This window comes from Carlito syrichta, unplaced genomic scaffold (genome assembly GCF_000164805.1).
Source record: "Carlito syrichta isolate Samal-C Ts95f unplaced genomic scaffold, Tarsius_syrichta-2.0.1 Scaffold308662, whole genome shotgun sequence".
NCBI classification, from domain to species: Eukaryota; Metazoa; Chordata; class Mammalia; order Primates; family Tarsiidae; genus Carlito; species Carlito syrichta.
The window spans coordinates 174923-192811 of record NW_007252758.1 but is presented as its reverse complement, the minus strand read 5'-3'; the positions used below and the strand labels follow the sequence as shown (position 1 = coordinate 192811).

General features: G+C 36.8%; 1 protein-coding gene and 1 pseudogene across 2 annotated transcripts in view; one reads left to right on the top strand and one right to left on the bottom strand.

The window, feature by feature from the left end:
• LOC103267999 (exocyst complex component 6B) overlaps positions 1-17889 on the bottom strand; it is a 420217-nt gene that overhangs the window by 232647 nt on the left and 169681 nt on the right. The window contains exon 5 of one of the 2 annotated variants that reach the window (XM_021716280.1): positions 3768-3836. The exons of the other annotated variant lie outside the window; for it this stretch is intronic. Coding sequence (XP_021571955.1) covers positions 3768-3836 — 69 coding nt within the window. The remainder of the gene's footprint in view (positions 1-3767; positions 3837-17889) is intronic. 2 annotated transcript variants of the gene reach the window in all.
• On the top strand, positions 4327-5131 carry LOC103267998 (annotated as a pseudogene).

Below are 17889 nucleotides of genomic sequence, written 5' to 3'. Positions count from 1 at the left end.
AACAATAACAAATACCATATATTATCTCAAATGACTCAGTTTATACAATTCTGACTGAAAAATTAAAGTTGAGCAAACTCGATGAGTGCCACTGCAACCAGATCAGCTGCAGACAACAGCAGAGCTTTCAATGGAAATTTTAAACAAATGAAATCAAGATCCTGAAGTACTCTGAAGAATTGTAACAGGAGATGAAACCTGGTTTACCAGTATGATCCTGAAGACAAAGTACAGTCAAAGGCTACCAAGAAATGGAAGTAGTTTCATCAAAGAAAAAGTAGACTGGTCAACAGCTAAGATCATGGTAAAAGTTTTTCTAATGCTCAAGGCATGTTGCTTGTTGACTTTCTGGAGGACCAAAGAACAATAATAATATGTGCTTATTATAAGTGCGTTGAGAATGTTAGCCAAAGCTTTAGCAGAAAAATGCCTAGGAAAGCTTCACTGGAGAATCCTTCTCCACCACAAAGCCTTGTTCATTCTTCTCATCAAATGAGGAAAATTTTACAAGAGTTCTAATGGAAAATCATTGGGCATCCACTTTTCAATACTGATTTGGCTCCTTCAGACTTCTTTTTGTTTCCTAGTCTTAAAAAATGTCTAAAGGACACCCATTGTTCTTCAGTTAGTAATGAAAAAAAAAAAAAACTATATTGACACAGTTAAATTTCCAGGACCCTCAGTTCTTTAGGAATGGACTAAATGGCTAGTATCATCATTTTAAAAAGTGTCTAGAACTTGATGGAACTTATGTTGAAAAATAAAATTTATACTTGTTATTTTATCTTTTAACTCCATTTTTCCATGAGCTTTCTAAAGTCCCCTTAAATACAATAATGAACCCAAGATGGATTAAGACCAAAATATGAACAGTAAAATATTAAAGGTAATATAAATGTAATATAAGTGGAATACTCTGTGACATTGAGATAGAAAGGCTTTTTATTATTTTAAAAAAGAAAAAAATGAACTATAAGGTTAAAATTGATAAACTTGATTACATCAAAATTTAAAATTTCTGTTTCATTGCCAGGTATACAGGTTCATACCTGTAATCCCCGCACTCTGGGAGGCTGAAAGGGGAGAACTGCTTGAGTCCAGGAGTTTGAGGCCAGCCTGGGCAACATAGCGAGACCCTGTCTCTACCACAAAGAAAAAATTTGGTGGGCATGGTGGCATGCATCTGTAGTTCCAGCTACTTGGGAAAGCTGAAGTGGAAGCATCACCTGAGTCCAAAAGGTAGAGGCTTCAGTGAGCCATGATCCGTACTAATAATGCACTCCAGCCTGGGCTACACAGGGAGACTTCAACTAAAAAAAAAAAATTATGTTTCATTAAGGGTAACATAGATATATAGTTTAGAGTCTAGTGAGGGAAAAAAAACCAAACCTTTACAATATCCTAAACTGCCTAAACTAGCAATAACTACAGTATTACAAGGAATTTCTGAAATTTCTCTTTCCTGAGAAGAAATAAATAAATAAACAAACTCAATTTTAAAAATTGAAGAAATGTTAAAAATAGGCATTCTATAAAACTCTTAAAAGATTAGTAAGTCTGTAATGAGAAGCAAAATTTTTACCAATAACCAGAGAAATGCAAATTAAAACAAAGATATGCCATTCAATATCCATCAAATTAGAAAAAATTAGAAGTTAGTGAAATTAAGCATTATACCTTATGACCTAACAATTCTACTCCTAGGTATAGAAACCATAGAACTTACACACAAGTCTATGAAGAAGTACTATTTGTAACAGTAGAATACAAGAGGCAATTTAAAAGTTGATATGTAAAGTAATGTATAATTAAAACACAGCAAGCCGGGCTCGGTGGCTCAGCCTGTAATCCCACGCCTTGGGAGGCTGAGGTGAGTGGATTGCCTGAGCTCCGCCTGGGCAACTTGGCGAGACCTCATCACTACAATAAATCAAAATGAGCCAGGCGTGGTAGCGCGTGCCTGTAGTTCCAGCTACTTGCAAGGCTGAGGCGGAAGGATCACCGGAGCCCAGCAGGTCAAGGCTGCGGTGGCCAGGAGCGGCCACTACACTCCAGTCTGGGCAACAGAGTGAGACTCCAACTCAAAAAATAAATAAATAAAACACAGCAAATACAAACCCTCAGTTAACTATCATGCAGTAGTGTGAGGAAATGAGCTACATATACAGACTATAACAAGGATTGATATTTTAAATAGTGCTGAGTTTAAAAATATAAGCAGTAGAACTAGATCCATAACACAACACCATTTGAGTAAGTTAAAAACAAAATCACATACACAAAATCACTATATATTTTTCAGGGGTACATACACATCCATGACCATATATTACACATATTAGAGTTTGGTATACTTGGAGATGAGAGACCAGTGGGCTTGTGAGTAGACCGTGAGTAGGAAAATAAATAAAAGAGGGAGGCTTTATGAAATGATAAAAGTGTGTCACAATCTAAGATGTATGTAATTTATTTATCTACCTGAGATTGAAAAAAAAGTCTACATGTATTAGTTGTCTTGATACAATTCAATCTGTACCTAGCTTCATCTTTATATAACAAGGAATGATAAATGGAGGGAGAAGGAATGTACAGGGAGAAAGGGGGAAGGGAAAGAGAAAAAAACAAAAAAAGTAGAGAGAGATGAAGAAGTAGAAGAGGAGAGAAAAGGAAGCTACATAGGTTTTTCTCAAATTAATGGAGATTACCACAAAGACTTCAGTCCATAAAGTCCATAGACCAGTGAGTGTCCCAAATTGTCTGGAGTAATGACTAAGTGACAATATGTGAAATATAAAAAGAAAGAAAATGGATAACAGCAATAAGCACACACAAACATATTAAAAACAACCTGATATATGCTTCACTGAACTTTGCGATACAAATATCAATAATAGCCATCTCTCACCAATTTGTCTTTATTGATACTATAGTTTAATTTTTTAAAATTCACTTTATGTGTATTCATGTGTCTGTCTGTGGGTATAATATCAAGATGAAGAAAGGAGTCACTTCTTAGAATAGTAACACCCATAATATCTGCCCCTTCTTGAGAGGTTTCTCTTTCCACATGCTTTATATGACAAAAGAATCATTATTTCTGATGAGGAATATTTTTTAAAAGCAAACATTTTCACAAATACTATTTATTCATTTATTTATTTATATTTGATATGAGGTCTCACTCTGCCACCCAGGTTGAAGTGCAGTGACACAATCACAGCTCACCACAGCCTCGACTTTCTGGGCTCAGGCAATCCTTCTGCTTCAGCCTCACAAATAGCTGAAACTATATAGGCATGCACCACACACCTGGCTAATTATTTTTATTTTTGTAGAGACTGAGTCTTGCTATGTGCCTAGGCTGGTTTCAAACTCCTGAGTTCAAGCAAAGAGCTGAGATTACAGGGGTAAGCCACAACACTCGGCTCACAAATACTATTTTAATGTATAAAGATAGGCTGTTGTTATTTAAATAACTATATCATTAAAATAACAGCAAAAATCTTAATGTGTGTGTGACTATTTCTAGTTATAAGCTACTAATTTCTTGATGGCTAACAGAAATGTCACTAGCTTTAGCGTATTACATATCAAATATAAACAAAAAAATTCAAGGAAAAAATATTATTTTTAGAATTAGTATTCCTTAGACAATAATAGTTTCCTATTCTTCACTATTAATAATAAACAGAAAAATTACCAAAAATGAGAAAGCAGTTTTAAATTTAATGTACATCTTTATTAGGCAAAGCCAGATAAAAACTCACCAGTACAGAATATATGTGCAGACATCGATAAACAGGAGAGAAATCCACCAAATCTTGGGCTCCAGGTACCTACAAATACAAGATTATCACAAAAGAAATTCAACTAAAGCTAATAAGAGCAACTGCATTCATTTTTACTACTCAAGGGTTTTGTTTGCTTGTTTGTTTGTATGCTTTGTTTTTAAGGCTAGTTCTAGCTTCTAAGTGAGAAACACAAATCAAAACAAACAAACTATATGTATATGCTCCCAAACACCTAGTTCTAGTATTTTAAGCATGGGATTATATACACGAAGGTGGGGACAAAGCCCACAAAGATGGATAAAAATAAATGGCACAAAACTTGCACTTGGGGTCATGGGACTCTAAAGGTAAAATAAGAAGACTGTAGGAATATGCCTTTGACAACTTGACTTTGTCATCTAGGATACATGGCAGTTTTCATAAAAAAAAACAAGTTTCAGCCTTGTGTGATTCCGTCCTGCATGGCTGTTCTCTGAAGCAACAGTTGTTTACCTCCATCCGCCTTCTCTCCCACCTAAGTGCATGCCACCACCTCATGGAAGAGTCTATGGACATGGACATAACACCCCTGAAGTCCCAAAAGTATCTTTTTGGTTGTGAACTAAAGGCCAACAAAGGCTATCACTTTAAGGTTGATAATAATGAAAATGAGCACCAGTTATCTTTAAGAACGGTCAGTTTAGAGAATGATGCAAAGGATGAATTGCACATCGTTGAAGCAGATGCAATGAATTATGAAGGCAGCCCAATAAAAGTAGCACTAACAACTTTGAAAATGTCTGTACAGACAACAGTTTTCCTTGGGGACTTTGAAATGACACCACCCCATGGTCTTGTGACTGAAGTGTGGTTCAGGGCCTGTGCATTTTGGTGGACAGCACTTAGTAGCTGTGGAAGAAGATGCAGAGTCAGAAGATGAAGAGGATGAGGATGTAAAACTCTTAAGTATGTCTGCCCCTGGAGGTGGTAGCAAAGTTCGACAAAAAAAGTAAAACCTGCTGTTGATGAAGATGATAAGGAGGAGGAGGAAACTCAAGAAAAAGCCCCAGTGAAAAAAATCTGTACAAGATACTCCAGTCAAACACGCACAAAAATCAAACCAGAATGGAACAAAGATCAAAAGGTCATGAATCCTTCAAAATAAACAGGAAAAAACTCCTAAAGCACCAAAAGGGCCTAGTTCTATAGAAGACATTAAGGCAAATATGCAAGCAAGTATAGAAAAAGGTTGTTCTCTTCCCAAGGTGGAGGCCAAGTTTATCAATTATGTGAAGAATTGCTTCCAGATAGCTGACCAGGAGGTTATTCACAATCTCTGGCAGTGGAGGTAGTCTCTTTAAGAAAATAGTTCAAACAGTTTGTGAAAATTTTCATCTTGTTTCATTTCTGTAACAGTTGATATCTGACTGTCCTTTTTATAGTGCAGAGTGAGAGCTTTCGCTACAGTGTTTGATAAATGTTGTACAGGTTCCACTGGCAAGAAAGTGTTGTCTAGATTGCCTGCTTAGTTTTTAAAGATGAAACTCCACCCTTTGCTTAGTTTTAAGTATGTATGGAATGTTATGATAGGGCACAGTAGTAGTGGTGGTCAGGCATGGAAATGGTAGGGAGACAAAAATATACATGTGAAATAACTCAGTATTTTAATAAAGTTTTTAAAAAAAAACTAAGTTTCAGTGGTCAGAAATAAAACTTGCCACACAAGATGAATTAAATGACCTGCCAGTCAACTTGTGAAGGGCACAGGAATTAATCAATACTTAAGTCAGCATGTAGTCAAAATACAAAAATATGCTAGGAAGAGAGAGGGGAGTATGTGAAAAATGATACAATGAATGAAAAAGTCAAACCTAGAAGTAATACCAACAGATTATAATGTGAATAATGCATGTTGATTAAACCTAGATATTAAAAGAGAAAAACTTCAGTTAATAACTAGAGTCTAGTCTCATTGCTAAAACTGGGTTGCCATGTGGCCTGACAATGAGTAATTCACAGTTTACTTTGGCCTCGATTTCCTCAATTGAGAATGGAAACTATCAGTTGATTTACAGGGATTTACAAGAATAAAAGGAAATCCTGAAAGTGAATGTTGAACAAACCAAAAATAAACTACATAAAGAAATAAAGACCTAGCTGAAATTTTTACTTTAACAATGATAATAATGATTCATCAGAATATAAGCAGCAAACACATCTAAATTGGGTTAGGATAATTCATGATTAAAGGATCAATTTCCCTTATTTCACAAAGCAAACCTCATTTCTTCTCTCAAGGCATAGCTTCTTACCTTAATGAAATTTATTAATTCATTCTACTCAGTGACACAATACCTACTTTCTTTTCCCACTGAAACCATCAATCATATCCCTACATTTATTGGTTCAAATTTATTGACTGTTCTATTAAGCTGCTTTGCACCCAGGAGGGCAAAGATTAAATCTCTATATTTAAGTACCTTGTAGCACTATATACTCTCTAATCTGTAAGCACACAAAACTAATTTTAAGTGAATGTAAAAACTGATGGTAAGGTGCTCAAGATCCTACATTGTCAGTGAATAATTTTATGTAAAAAAAGAAAAAAAAAAGCCTCTAGAAGAGTTAATAAGCATTGCAATTCACTGAGAAAAACATTTTATGGACAGATGGGCACCATGCAGTTTTTTTTTTTAAATAGGATTAAAAATCATGTGAAATCTGTAACTGTAAGAGTGCAAATGGACACTCATTTTCATCTTAATAATGCAAAAAGAGTCAACAAGTGACCATTTTAGGCACTCTTACTTTATATGACCACAACATTAAAACATCTTTGCAATCTCTTTTCTTTTTTATTGCAAAATAGAGATTTGAAAGAAATTTATTTTATCTTTACAGAAAAACAGAGCCTATTTTATCTTGCCCAAAACACCAGGAAAATTTCTTTAATCTTGCCAGAAAACTAGAGCCTACAGCTAAGCAAAACACAATTTCAAAGGGAGAAAAATGTAAAAACATCAAAAAATTATATTCACAATGGTATTTAAAAACTACACATGCATATAATAAAAGAAACCAAGTTTTAAAAAAGGTTTGACCTGTATAGGAAATGAAATTGTTTTCTTTTATTCAGAATTAATGTCCATAAAGTTATTATAAACATATATTTACAAAAAGCTTAAATAAATTTTCTTACCTAATTTTGAATAGCAAATTCAATCATAACTTTGTTTATATGTTCTTCTTTAAGTAGTTTATTATTTTGTTTCACTTTGTCTCAGAGTCATAATTTTACTAACAGGAAAACTGCTTTTAGCTATTCCTCAGAAAGAGGCTTAGCCCTTTCACATGTCAGACCCATCCTTGTAGAATGAACATCCACTTTAAAAGAGAGTTTCCCTAGGAATCTGTGATGATTAAACTAACAGGGCCTCGTAGCCAGAGATATTTGGTTCCTAGTAGGCTAAAACTGGTTTATCTGCGCAGACCATTAAAAAAAAACAACAACACATATTTAGAGAAAAGACAGCGACCTTTTCTGTCATCCCCAATAAATATATTTATAACCAAATCTTTTCTCTGTAAGGCTGTTGTGACATCATTACATTAACTTCGAACTGTTTAAAGGGTTCTGAGCTGTAAGTACTGGCTCTACTATTTCTTAGCCTCTGGAGCCATCATCCAGTTTAGTCTTCCTAAGCATAAGATCGCCTGTTTTGAAAGCAGTACATACAAATTTAGGCAAAAAGAGAAGAGAACAAAATGGGGCTCCAGTTCACAATCTTTACCTCTACTCCCCAAATAGCCTAATATTTAGAAATCATTTTTCCTCTATGCTCCCCTCTGTGAGGAACACTAGGAATGAATGCTGTGAGGAACCAGAAGAGCGCTGTGAGGATAAAGGTATGTAAAGTATGCACTGACTCATGTTGCTTTGAGCTAGATGTGTTTTCTCTGCTACCACTAATGAAAAAGAATCACTTACAACCACAGAAAGGCAAAAGGAGGAGAGTAACATACACTGGACGTGAAGGAATGCTACGCATTTGGAAGGATAAGAAATAAACTTTCAAAAAAAATCTAAGTAAGTGGGGGTGGGAAGTGTACTAGAACAAAAGGCAAGGTTTCTTGACTCACTGAAATCAGTCAGTCTCAGGATCTACATTTTGTTCTCCATTAACTGCTGAACTATCTGTCAAAGCTGTGTTCACATTTCTTCCCCTCCTTTGCCCTTGCCTCCCCTCAAGTTGCAAAGAATGATTCAAAAAGGTTTGGGTTTCAGCTGAGACAGAAGGAGGGGTCCAAGGACACTTTCCTAAGCTAACAATGACTGTCTCTAATGGTTTTTGTCTCCTAACAAAAGCCAAGACTCCTTCTTTATCTGCTTCATCTAATTTTTCCTTTCCAATGTAAATAACACAGCCCTTGCATTTTACACATGTCCAAATTTGACAAATCATTATCGACTGCAACTATAACTGATAAGAGATAACTTTGTGGTAGGGCCTTGTCATTTCCTCTCATAAGGGCTTTCTTTCTGAGATACAGAAACATGATTAGAATAGTTAAACATTTCCTCTGCCTGGCAGTCAGGAACTCAAGACATTAAGATACTGGAGTCTGTATTTTTCTAGTTCAAGTAGATCTATGAAGATACCAACAGTAGCCACAAATAGTATATTCAAGATTATCCTGCTTTTTTAACTAGTTGTTTTCCTTAAGAATTCACATGAAATAGTTTCATCACCAAGGACAGCAACTACCTAATTCTCTGTACAGTTTCTGAATGGAGACCATTAGCGTCTTTTGCCAGCTCAAACCTCTATTTTCAGGAGGATCAAACAGTAGGTAAGATTTTAGATTTTAGATTCCACATAGATAGCTATGTCTCAGAGCGTGTTATAATATTATATGAATTAGGAGAACTATAATATATTTCTAAATAACAGATAAATAATAAGTTATTAAAATAATTTTGGAATGGTTGAACTTCAATATTCAGAGACAGATATCATGAAGGTAACTATTACATTCTTCTATAATTACACATTCATGTCCCCATTAGAAATCATGCATCCACTAAATACCAATACATATGGCAAATCTGCTTGTTCTTCTATTTGTATCATAAACATAACAGCTTCAATTAAAATAATCCTTCCTAATTTTAGTCTGTGGAATATTTTCTGTGAAATAGTATTTATATCCTATAAATATACCAGTTATCACATAAAGTCACTTTACAGAAACCAAAAAGGATGCTGGATACTGACAGGGGGAAGAGAAGGAAGAGGGAGGGGGGCACATGGAAACACACTGGATACCTGGTCCACTACTGGAGGGAGAGAGTGTCAGTTAGAAGCCCAAACTTCACCTGCATGTAATTTACATATGTAGTAAATTCTCACTTGTACACCACAACTCCAACATAAAATCTTTTTAAAAAAGAAAAAAAGCCGGGCTCAGTGGCTCAGCCTGTAATCCCGCACCTTTGGGAGGCTGAGGTGAGTGGACTGCCTGAGCCCGCAGGTTCAAGACCCGCCTGGGCAATTTGGCGAGACCTCATCTCTACAATAAATCAAAAATCAGTCGGGTGTGGTAGCGCGCACCTGTAGTTCCAGCTACTTGGAAGGCTGAGGCAGAAGGATTGCCGGAGCCCAGCAGGTCCAGGCTGCGGTGGCCGGAAGCGGCCACTGCACTCCAGTCTGGGTGACAGAGTGAGAGTTCAACTCAAAAAAAAAAACACACACACACAAATATTTACAGAAAAAAAAGAATCTGGAGATAGAGGAAATTACAAAGTAAGAAATGCAGATTAATAAATAGGATTAATGAAAAACCCTCTGAAAAACAGACTTATGAGCCTTTGTAAATAACATTTAGTAGAGAAGATGTAAAGGTTCAGAGCAGACATGAGAATATTAGATGGTTAGAGAAAAAGAAACATTAAGATTTCTGATTATGAAAATTCTTGCATGACATCAGAATCTGACTTTTATGATATCTTTTTCTTCTTCTCTAATGCATCTTAGTTCAGGTAAAAGAAAGTTTCCAAAAATGGAAAGGTAAATAGCCAAGTTCCTCTCATGCATAAGGAAAATGTTTTTAGTTTTCAATTAAATGATACAATTCAAGTTTTAACAGATATATTCATTTAATATTTTCCTAACCCTTCCCCAAAAGGAGTCAGAGTTAGCAGCTATTTCTACTAACTTAAAAGATTCACTAGTGAAGGAAGGCAAGGAAAAAAAATTATTGCAGGTAACGAATTGATAAATCCAGCCGCTTTACTGCTAGGTAAGCACATGCTTAGAAAAGGGAATCAGAGTATAAGAAAAGATTGCTTGCTTCCTTCTACTCAAAAAGAGTAGTAAATATACTATGAGAGATTTACCTATGCTGTTGATAAAGATAGTTCATCAAAACAGAAATGTGTTAGTATGCTCTAGCACCCTGTTGTGCACACATCTGTATCAGAAGATACACACAAAATACAGAGTTTCACACACACACACACACACACACACACACACCATTTACTTTTCTCTTAAGTAGCCTTTCAAAGTGGACAGATCATCCAAAAAGTGGACAATATAAGTCTGCAAGGAATTTAGATACGTTTCTCACTAATTATTTGAGCCATTCTCCACCATGAAAGTATTTTTTGTTTTTTTGTTTTTGTTTTCAAGGATATTGGCCTGTAGTTCTCTTTCTGTGTTGGATCTTGAAAGTATTTTTTATTATCACTTTACACAAAATACCTTATTGGTATGGGTAAATGAATTCAGGGACTTGGTACCCATTACTGAGCATTACTTGGAGCTCAAGTCATTAAAATGTACCAGGCATTTTTCTAAAGGGAGCAAACAACAAATGATTAGCTGAAGAGGCATTACTTTTGCATTCAGATCAATTATGACTGTCCATATAATTTCTAGGAGCCAGGAAATACCTGGCAATCATTTTTCACCCATGTGCATTTCTGAAGTACTTTGCTTCCAAAAATTCAGAGGAAAAAAGTGTAGAATTCACTTGGACATAAGCTTTTATGAAGCTAGACTAAATACCACAGACACACCAGCAAACTAGTTGGCCTCTGATTCTAAGTGACTAGAATTAGCAAAAGCATAGAGTTTTCTAAGCCTCTAAGCATATATCATGGCCAGATGACTATCCTAAAATGTATAAAATTTTTCTCTAGACCTTCTCATAAATTATTAGGATCCTTTTGAGAGGGAAGTAACTAGAGAACAGCTAGGCAGACAGACAAGGTGGCTCCCTGGAAACAAAGTAACAAATTTCCACACGACTGCAACACTCGGACAGTAAACAAACTCCCCACAAGACCCTCAGAGTGGAGCCAAAAACACTCAAGGCCAGGATTGGAAAATAAACCAGTCAGCTCACTACTAGGCCCCTACCTCCAGCTGATCGGTTAGTACTGACCAATCAGTACAGCTAGTGCCAATCAATCAGCTCACAGATAGCGTCAGTCAATCAGTCTTAGGGCTATATAAGCACAAGATTTTTGGCTCCATATCCACCACCCTCTTGGGCCCGTACCCCCTTGTGGGGGCTCTTCTGTCTTCTCAATAAATCCTGTTTTCTCAGCTTCTGCTGCCGACGTCCCCCTCCCTCATTCCTCCTGGATGCAAGACAAGAACCCAAACCCAAAGAGCAACTGAAGATCATCGAAGCTGAAAAGCCGCCCATCCCAGGGAGCTGCCAGCAGAGAGCGAGACTCTGAAGTCAGTCCTCTGAAGTCAATCCACCGAATCAGCAACACTCTCATGCTTGACTTGCTAGCCCATTACACCCAACACTCTAGAAGCTTAGCTTGTCCGCCCATCATGCTGACACTCTTTGGGGCTCAGGTGGCTGATACATTGAGCTGACACTCTCGCAACCCAGCCAACTAGAGAAAAATCTGTATCACTTTTGGAGAAATCCCTAAACACATAAGCATTTTATTTACCCAAGTGTTTGCATTGAGCAAAAGAACTTCAGGAAGAAAACAAACAAAACAAAAAACATCATTTCTCCTTACTGAGACACTACAAAAAAACCTATGGACAAAACCAAACGATAGTCCTTCAAGAATTAACTGCTTAAAACTACATGCTGGTGAAACAAAAATTCAACTGGTCTTTACCTATCAAGGGTCCACTATATGCTAAGAAACTCTAAACTATTAGGCAAATAAAGGGTGATTTAGCACTAAATATAGTTTTTTTTATATATAAAAGATATGACAAAATAAAAAATTAAGGTGAGCAAAAGTAGGTTTTTTTAAAAAGTTACAATATAATAGGTAAAGAATTAATATCCCCAATACTTAAAGAACATATAAAAACTGAAGAAAAAATCAAAATTATTAGAAAAATGGGCAAAAGACATAAGCAGTTTATCAAAAAAGCAAAAAAAAAGAGATACAAATGGCCCTCAAACGTGTAAGGTACTCAACTTTATCCATAGTAATAGGGATGCAAATTAAAACTACACAGTGATACCATCTCATCTATGAGATGGCAAAAATTCAAAATCTAGAAAAAAAATGGTCTCTTAAAAAAGCTGTAAGGAAATAGGCACCTCATACATTACTGGGATGGGGAATGTGAACTCCTATGGAATAGAATTTGACGTCTAACAAAACTATACATACATGTATCCCTAGATTCAATAATCCTGCTTCTAGGAACCTACCTTGAGAGTACAGCTCCAACTCTATAGAAAAACAATTCTCAGGGTAGGGAGAGGGGGTTTGTTTGTTTGTTTAAGTTTCAAGGTGCTTTACATATGGTAAAATTCACCCTTTCTAGTAAACAATTCTATAAGTTCTGACAAATGCATATAGTTCTGTACTTACCATTATAACAAGATGAAAAAAGACAGTTCTACATCCCCCCAAAATTCTCCCATGCCCTTTTTGTAGTCAAATTGTTCCCTGGCACCTAGCTCTTGGCAAACACTGATCTGTTTTTTGTCTCTAGACTTTTGCCTTTTTAGAAGTGCCATATTACAGACTCATATAGTATGTAGCCCTTTGAATCTGGCTTCTTTCATTTAGCATAATGCATTTGAGATTCATCTGTGTTGTTTTGTCTATCTGTAGAATATTCCTTTCTATTTCAGAGTAAGACACTAATTATGGATACACTGTAGTTTATTTATCCCTTCATCCACTGAAGGACATTTGGGGTGTTTCTAGTTTGGGTAATGTATGAACAAAGCTGCTATAAATAATCAGGTACAGATTTTAGAGTGAATATATTGGTTAACTACCTAGGAGTAGGGTTGCTAGGTCATAAAAGGTACCTTTTAATCAACAGCCAAACTGTTTTCCAAAGGAACTGTACCATTTCACATTTTCATACTAATATATAAATCCCTTGCTCTATATATCCTGGTTACTATTTGATATTGTCAGTATTTTTTAAATTTTAGCTATTCTAACAGTTGTGCAGTTAAAACACTACTTTTTATAAAAAAAAAATTGGAAAAACATTAATTGTCCATAAATAGATTGGCAGAATAAACTATGCTGCATCCAAATAATGGAGTGCTATTTAGCAGCAAAAATAGAATAAGCAAGATTTCTATAAACTCACATGAAGCAATTTTCAGGATTTTTTTTAGTAAAAAAACACAACACAACAATATATCTGTATTAGGCTATTAAAAATCATGCTGTTGGCCAGGCTCGATGGCTCAGCCCGTAATCCCGCGCTTTGGGAGGCTGAGGTGAGTGAATTACCTGAGCCCGCAGGTTGAAGACCCACCCGGGCAACTTGGCAAGACCTCATCTCTACAATAAATCAAAAAAATTAGCCCGGTGTGGTAGCGCGTGCCTGTAGTTCCAGCTACTTGGAAAGTTGAGGCAGAAGGATTGCTGGAGCCCAGCAGGTCAAGGCTGCGGTGGCTGGGAGTGTGCCACTGTACTCCAGACTGGGCGACAGAGTGAGACTCCACTCAAAAAAAAAAAAATATCATGTTGTTTAAGGTATATCGAAGAGTATGCACACAGAGGCTAACAATATTTATTACTTATAAAAAGTGGGTAGGTAAAGTGTGGGAAAAGGATAAGAATGAGAATGGGGTTTCACTAAATATATCTTCTTACATAACTTTGCCTTTGCATCATAATAATATTTTACATAGTTAAAAAAATTTAATTCATAAGGATAGCGGATCCCTAAAAAAATTACAAAAAGAAATGAACTTAATTATATATCAAGTTGGTAACAACCACACAGAAGAAAAAAAATTACCAAAAAACATTCAAACATAGTACTCTGAACTATACAGATCTGGTAGGATAGATTGTAGGATTAAAAGAACTACAAAGAAATCTTGAACTTGTATGCTTACTGGTCTCGGTGACATCTGAAACTATTTTGTGTGATTGATAAAATTAGACAAATGAACAAATACATTGACACTCTGGAAACTAGAATACTCAGAAATACAAACAGAGAATGAGAGAAAAAACCTGTTACATTAGATTGGAATTAGAAGTATTAGCTTTAACTCATTAATTGTATGTAGAAAAAAAAGTCTATGTGTTGATGTGGTGGGTATATTTCTTAGCTCTGCCCATAAGAGGAGTATACTTAATGCTCACATTTAAGTTTCTAAATATCATTCTCCAGTAAAACAAACAAGAGCTCTTTGAAGAAACGGCTGATGTTAGAGCTGGGCCAGAACCTGAGTTTGTTGTGCCAGAAAGTGCTGAAAACTGGATGGATAATGCATGAGACTCCCACTGGCCAAACCTGGAACAACAGGAGAATCAAACTGAAAGATAAGAATGGAATATTGTATATTAAGTAAGATCCATTGTATATAAAAATAAGAATCCATGTGTTCATATGACAATAAAAAAGAAAGTCAGAAAAGCAAAATTATTTATAGAAGAATGTCAACTGATAAATGTGAAATAAATAATAAAAATGAAAATCACTGTTTTAAGACCATCATAGTCTATCACATGATTCAGGAAAGAATGATCTATGAATCCTAAAACCACTGGGTAACAAACTGTTAGAGAATAGGATAGTCTCATGTTCTTAAAAGTATCACTCCACAGATCATGTGCTAATTACAAAGGGTTCTGAAAGGGACCTTTTCAGTTATGAAATCTAGTGGACACCATCTTAACCAATTGTTTACCTCCTGATGTGATACACTAAAAAGAACACAATATTACCTTGGCAATATTCCTGCCAAAAATGATTAACCTGAATCTAGTCATAAGGATACAACTAGATGCATCTAAACAGAGGGAAGATAAAGGAAACTAGACAGATGCGAAATAATTTTCATTAGATGTAATGTGTGACCCTTGCCTGGATGTGGCTGAGAAAAAAAATGAAAAAAAAAATCTTCCATAAAGAATATTATTAGGACAACTGGGAAATTTGTATATGGGTTGTATAGTAAGTGGTAGTATCATATCAATGTTAAATTTCCTGAGCGTGTAGTTATGCAGAAGAATACCATTATACTTATGTAGAATAAAACCAATATAAGTATTTAGAGTTCAAATATGATGAATGAAGTATGCCACTTTCAAACAGCTCAGTTTTGAGAGAACAGAGAGAGAGAGACAGAGACAGACACACACACACACACAGACACACACAGACACACACAGACACACACACACACACACACACACACATACACACACCTGATTCTTTCAAAACAAATTTTTGAGACAGAGAGGGAAAGTGTCAAGTTTTAATAAGTGAACTTTTTAAGTGAAGGTTATACAGATACACGTATGGTAACTTTTCTAAGATTTAAAATTCTTCATAAGTGAAAGAAATTTTTTAAAGGGGGTTATTACAGAAGAGATTAAATTGAGGAGGTCCTTCAGAGAAAAATAGAATAAGGTATTTTAAACCAGGGGCGACTACGGCAAGATGGCGATGGGACAACCGGGTCTGTGAAACACTCTGCAAAGGAGAACTGCAGTGGGTCTCTGGTTCTCGCCCCAGGGCCTGCAGACCCCAAAATCACAGCCTACTCTTCATACGGAGCTCGGATGTTGCCACTGCTGGGGCATCACAGCGGACTGGACAGCCACTGCAGTGTAGCCGCCGCAGCCACCATAGCCGCCGCCAGTAGCACATCGCACCACCCGAGCCAGAGGCGATCCACGACTTCAATCCTTGAAGCCCCTTCAGGGAAGATCTGCTGGGATCGCTGCCACCTCTCCCGCGACCAAGACGTCCTGCCCAACGTGAGTTCCCTGCCTGTGCTCTGAGGCAGGCATCCATCTCCAGTCTCGCCAGTTCCTGTCCGGCCCCTCCCCCTCTGGGGCGAGCAGCTAAGATACCTGCTGGCGATTCAAGGTAACAACACCAAAACGGGAGAAACAAGCTTGAAAAAGACTTAGGCCAGAGTGGTGAACGGACGGTAATCTGAACTGTCCTTCACAGCAGACCAGGGGCAACTGACCCTAACTGCAAACTAATTTGCCTGCGTGAAAAGAAAGCTAGAAATCAGAACTGAAAAGACATTGGACTTAAACGAAAAGTCTCAGAGTGTGCTTCATTGATTCTGTTAGTTTAATGAGTTAATTCTATTCCTACTGTTTGTTCCTTTTTTCCCCCCTCTTCCTTTTCTTCTCTTTTCTTCTCTCTGTAAACCATATCTTTGTATAGAGGAACAGCACACTAATAAAGTGGTTGGTTAGCTTCTATGTTAGCATCACTATATGTTTTATCTTTTTTGATATGGGAGTTGGTTCGTCAGTAGCTGTGGTCTACTGTTTTTATCTGTTTCAGTATAGGTCTCTCTCTCCATTTGTTAGCACACATTTGTTTCCCCCCTTACTCCTCTATCTCCCCAACCCCCTCTTCAACCCACTGTCTGCTCCATTCTCTTCCCTCTACTAATCACATTTTATTTCAGGGAGTAAACCTACAGCCCCACTGCACGGACGGATTCCAAGGTAGTGGGAAGGGGGTTCCAGATTATCCACACACCTGTCAGCAAACAACAGGAACGGCAGATAGATTTAGATTTTGAATCACAGCTCCCCCCTTAAGTAAATCTCAAAACTGCAAAAAAGACCCCCAACCTACAGTACAACTCCAGAATTGAACAAAGTAAGAGGGCATACGTAAAGAATAGGAGATTGAACAAACAGAAGTAAAAGCAATACCTTTGCCCCTGAATAACAGAATTAAAGATGGTGACGTGGAAGGAAGGAAAAAGTAGGGAGGGGGGAAAACCACACAAATGAAGAAAAACCAAAAGAAGAATATAGGTCCCACACAGACCCCTGGGAGATCAGACACTGAAAAACAGATTCTGGAACACAAACAATGAAGAGCCCCCAGAATGACTGGTCACATGCAACAAACCCAGACATCAAGACATTAATGGAGAGAATTTAAAAAATTGAGGAGAGACAAGAGGAAAACAGGAAGGAGCTGATGTCAGAAATAACAGCAGTAAAGAATACTATGGTGGAAATGAATAACAGACTAATAAGCATGGAAAACAAAATTAGCCAAGGAGAAGAAAGAATCTCAGAGCTCGAAGACCAAAACACAGAACTAACCCAAACTGTCAAAAGCATAGAAAAGAAGCTCAAAAAGACAGAACAAAACCTGCAAGAGATGAATGATCACTTCAAGAGACCAAACATAAGAGTAATTGGGCTTCCTGAGGCAGAGAGAGAAACAGAAGCCACACTAGAACAAACATTTCATGAAATCATTCAAGAAAACTTCCCTCATGTCATCAAGGATGAAAAAATTCAAACACAAGAGATTCAGAGAACCCCTGCAAGACAACAAATGAGAAGACTAACTCCCAGAAACAAAGTAACTAAAAAAGAAAAAATCCTAGGAAGCAAGAGAAAAAGGCCAGACTACCTACCAGGGAAGACCAATTAGAATAGCAGCAGATTTATCCACAGAAACCCTTCAGGCTAGGAGAGCCTGGAGCCCTATCGTGAAAGTTCCAAAGGATGAACAATTTCAACCGAGAATAACCTACCCAGCCACATTAAGCTTCATTAGTGAGGGAGAATTGAAATCTTTTCCAGATACCCAATCCCTAAGAACCTATGCTGCCACCAGACCACCTCTACAAGAAACAG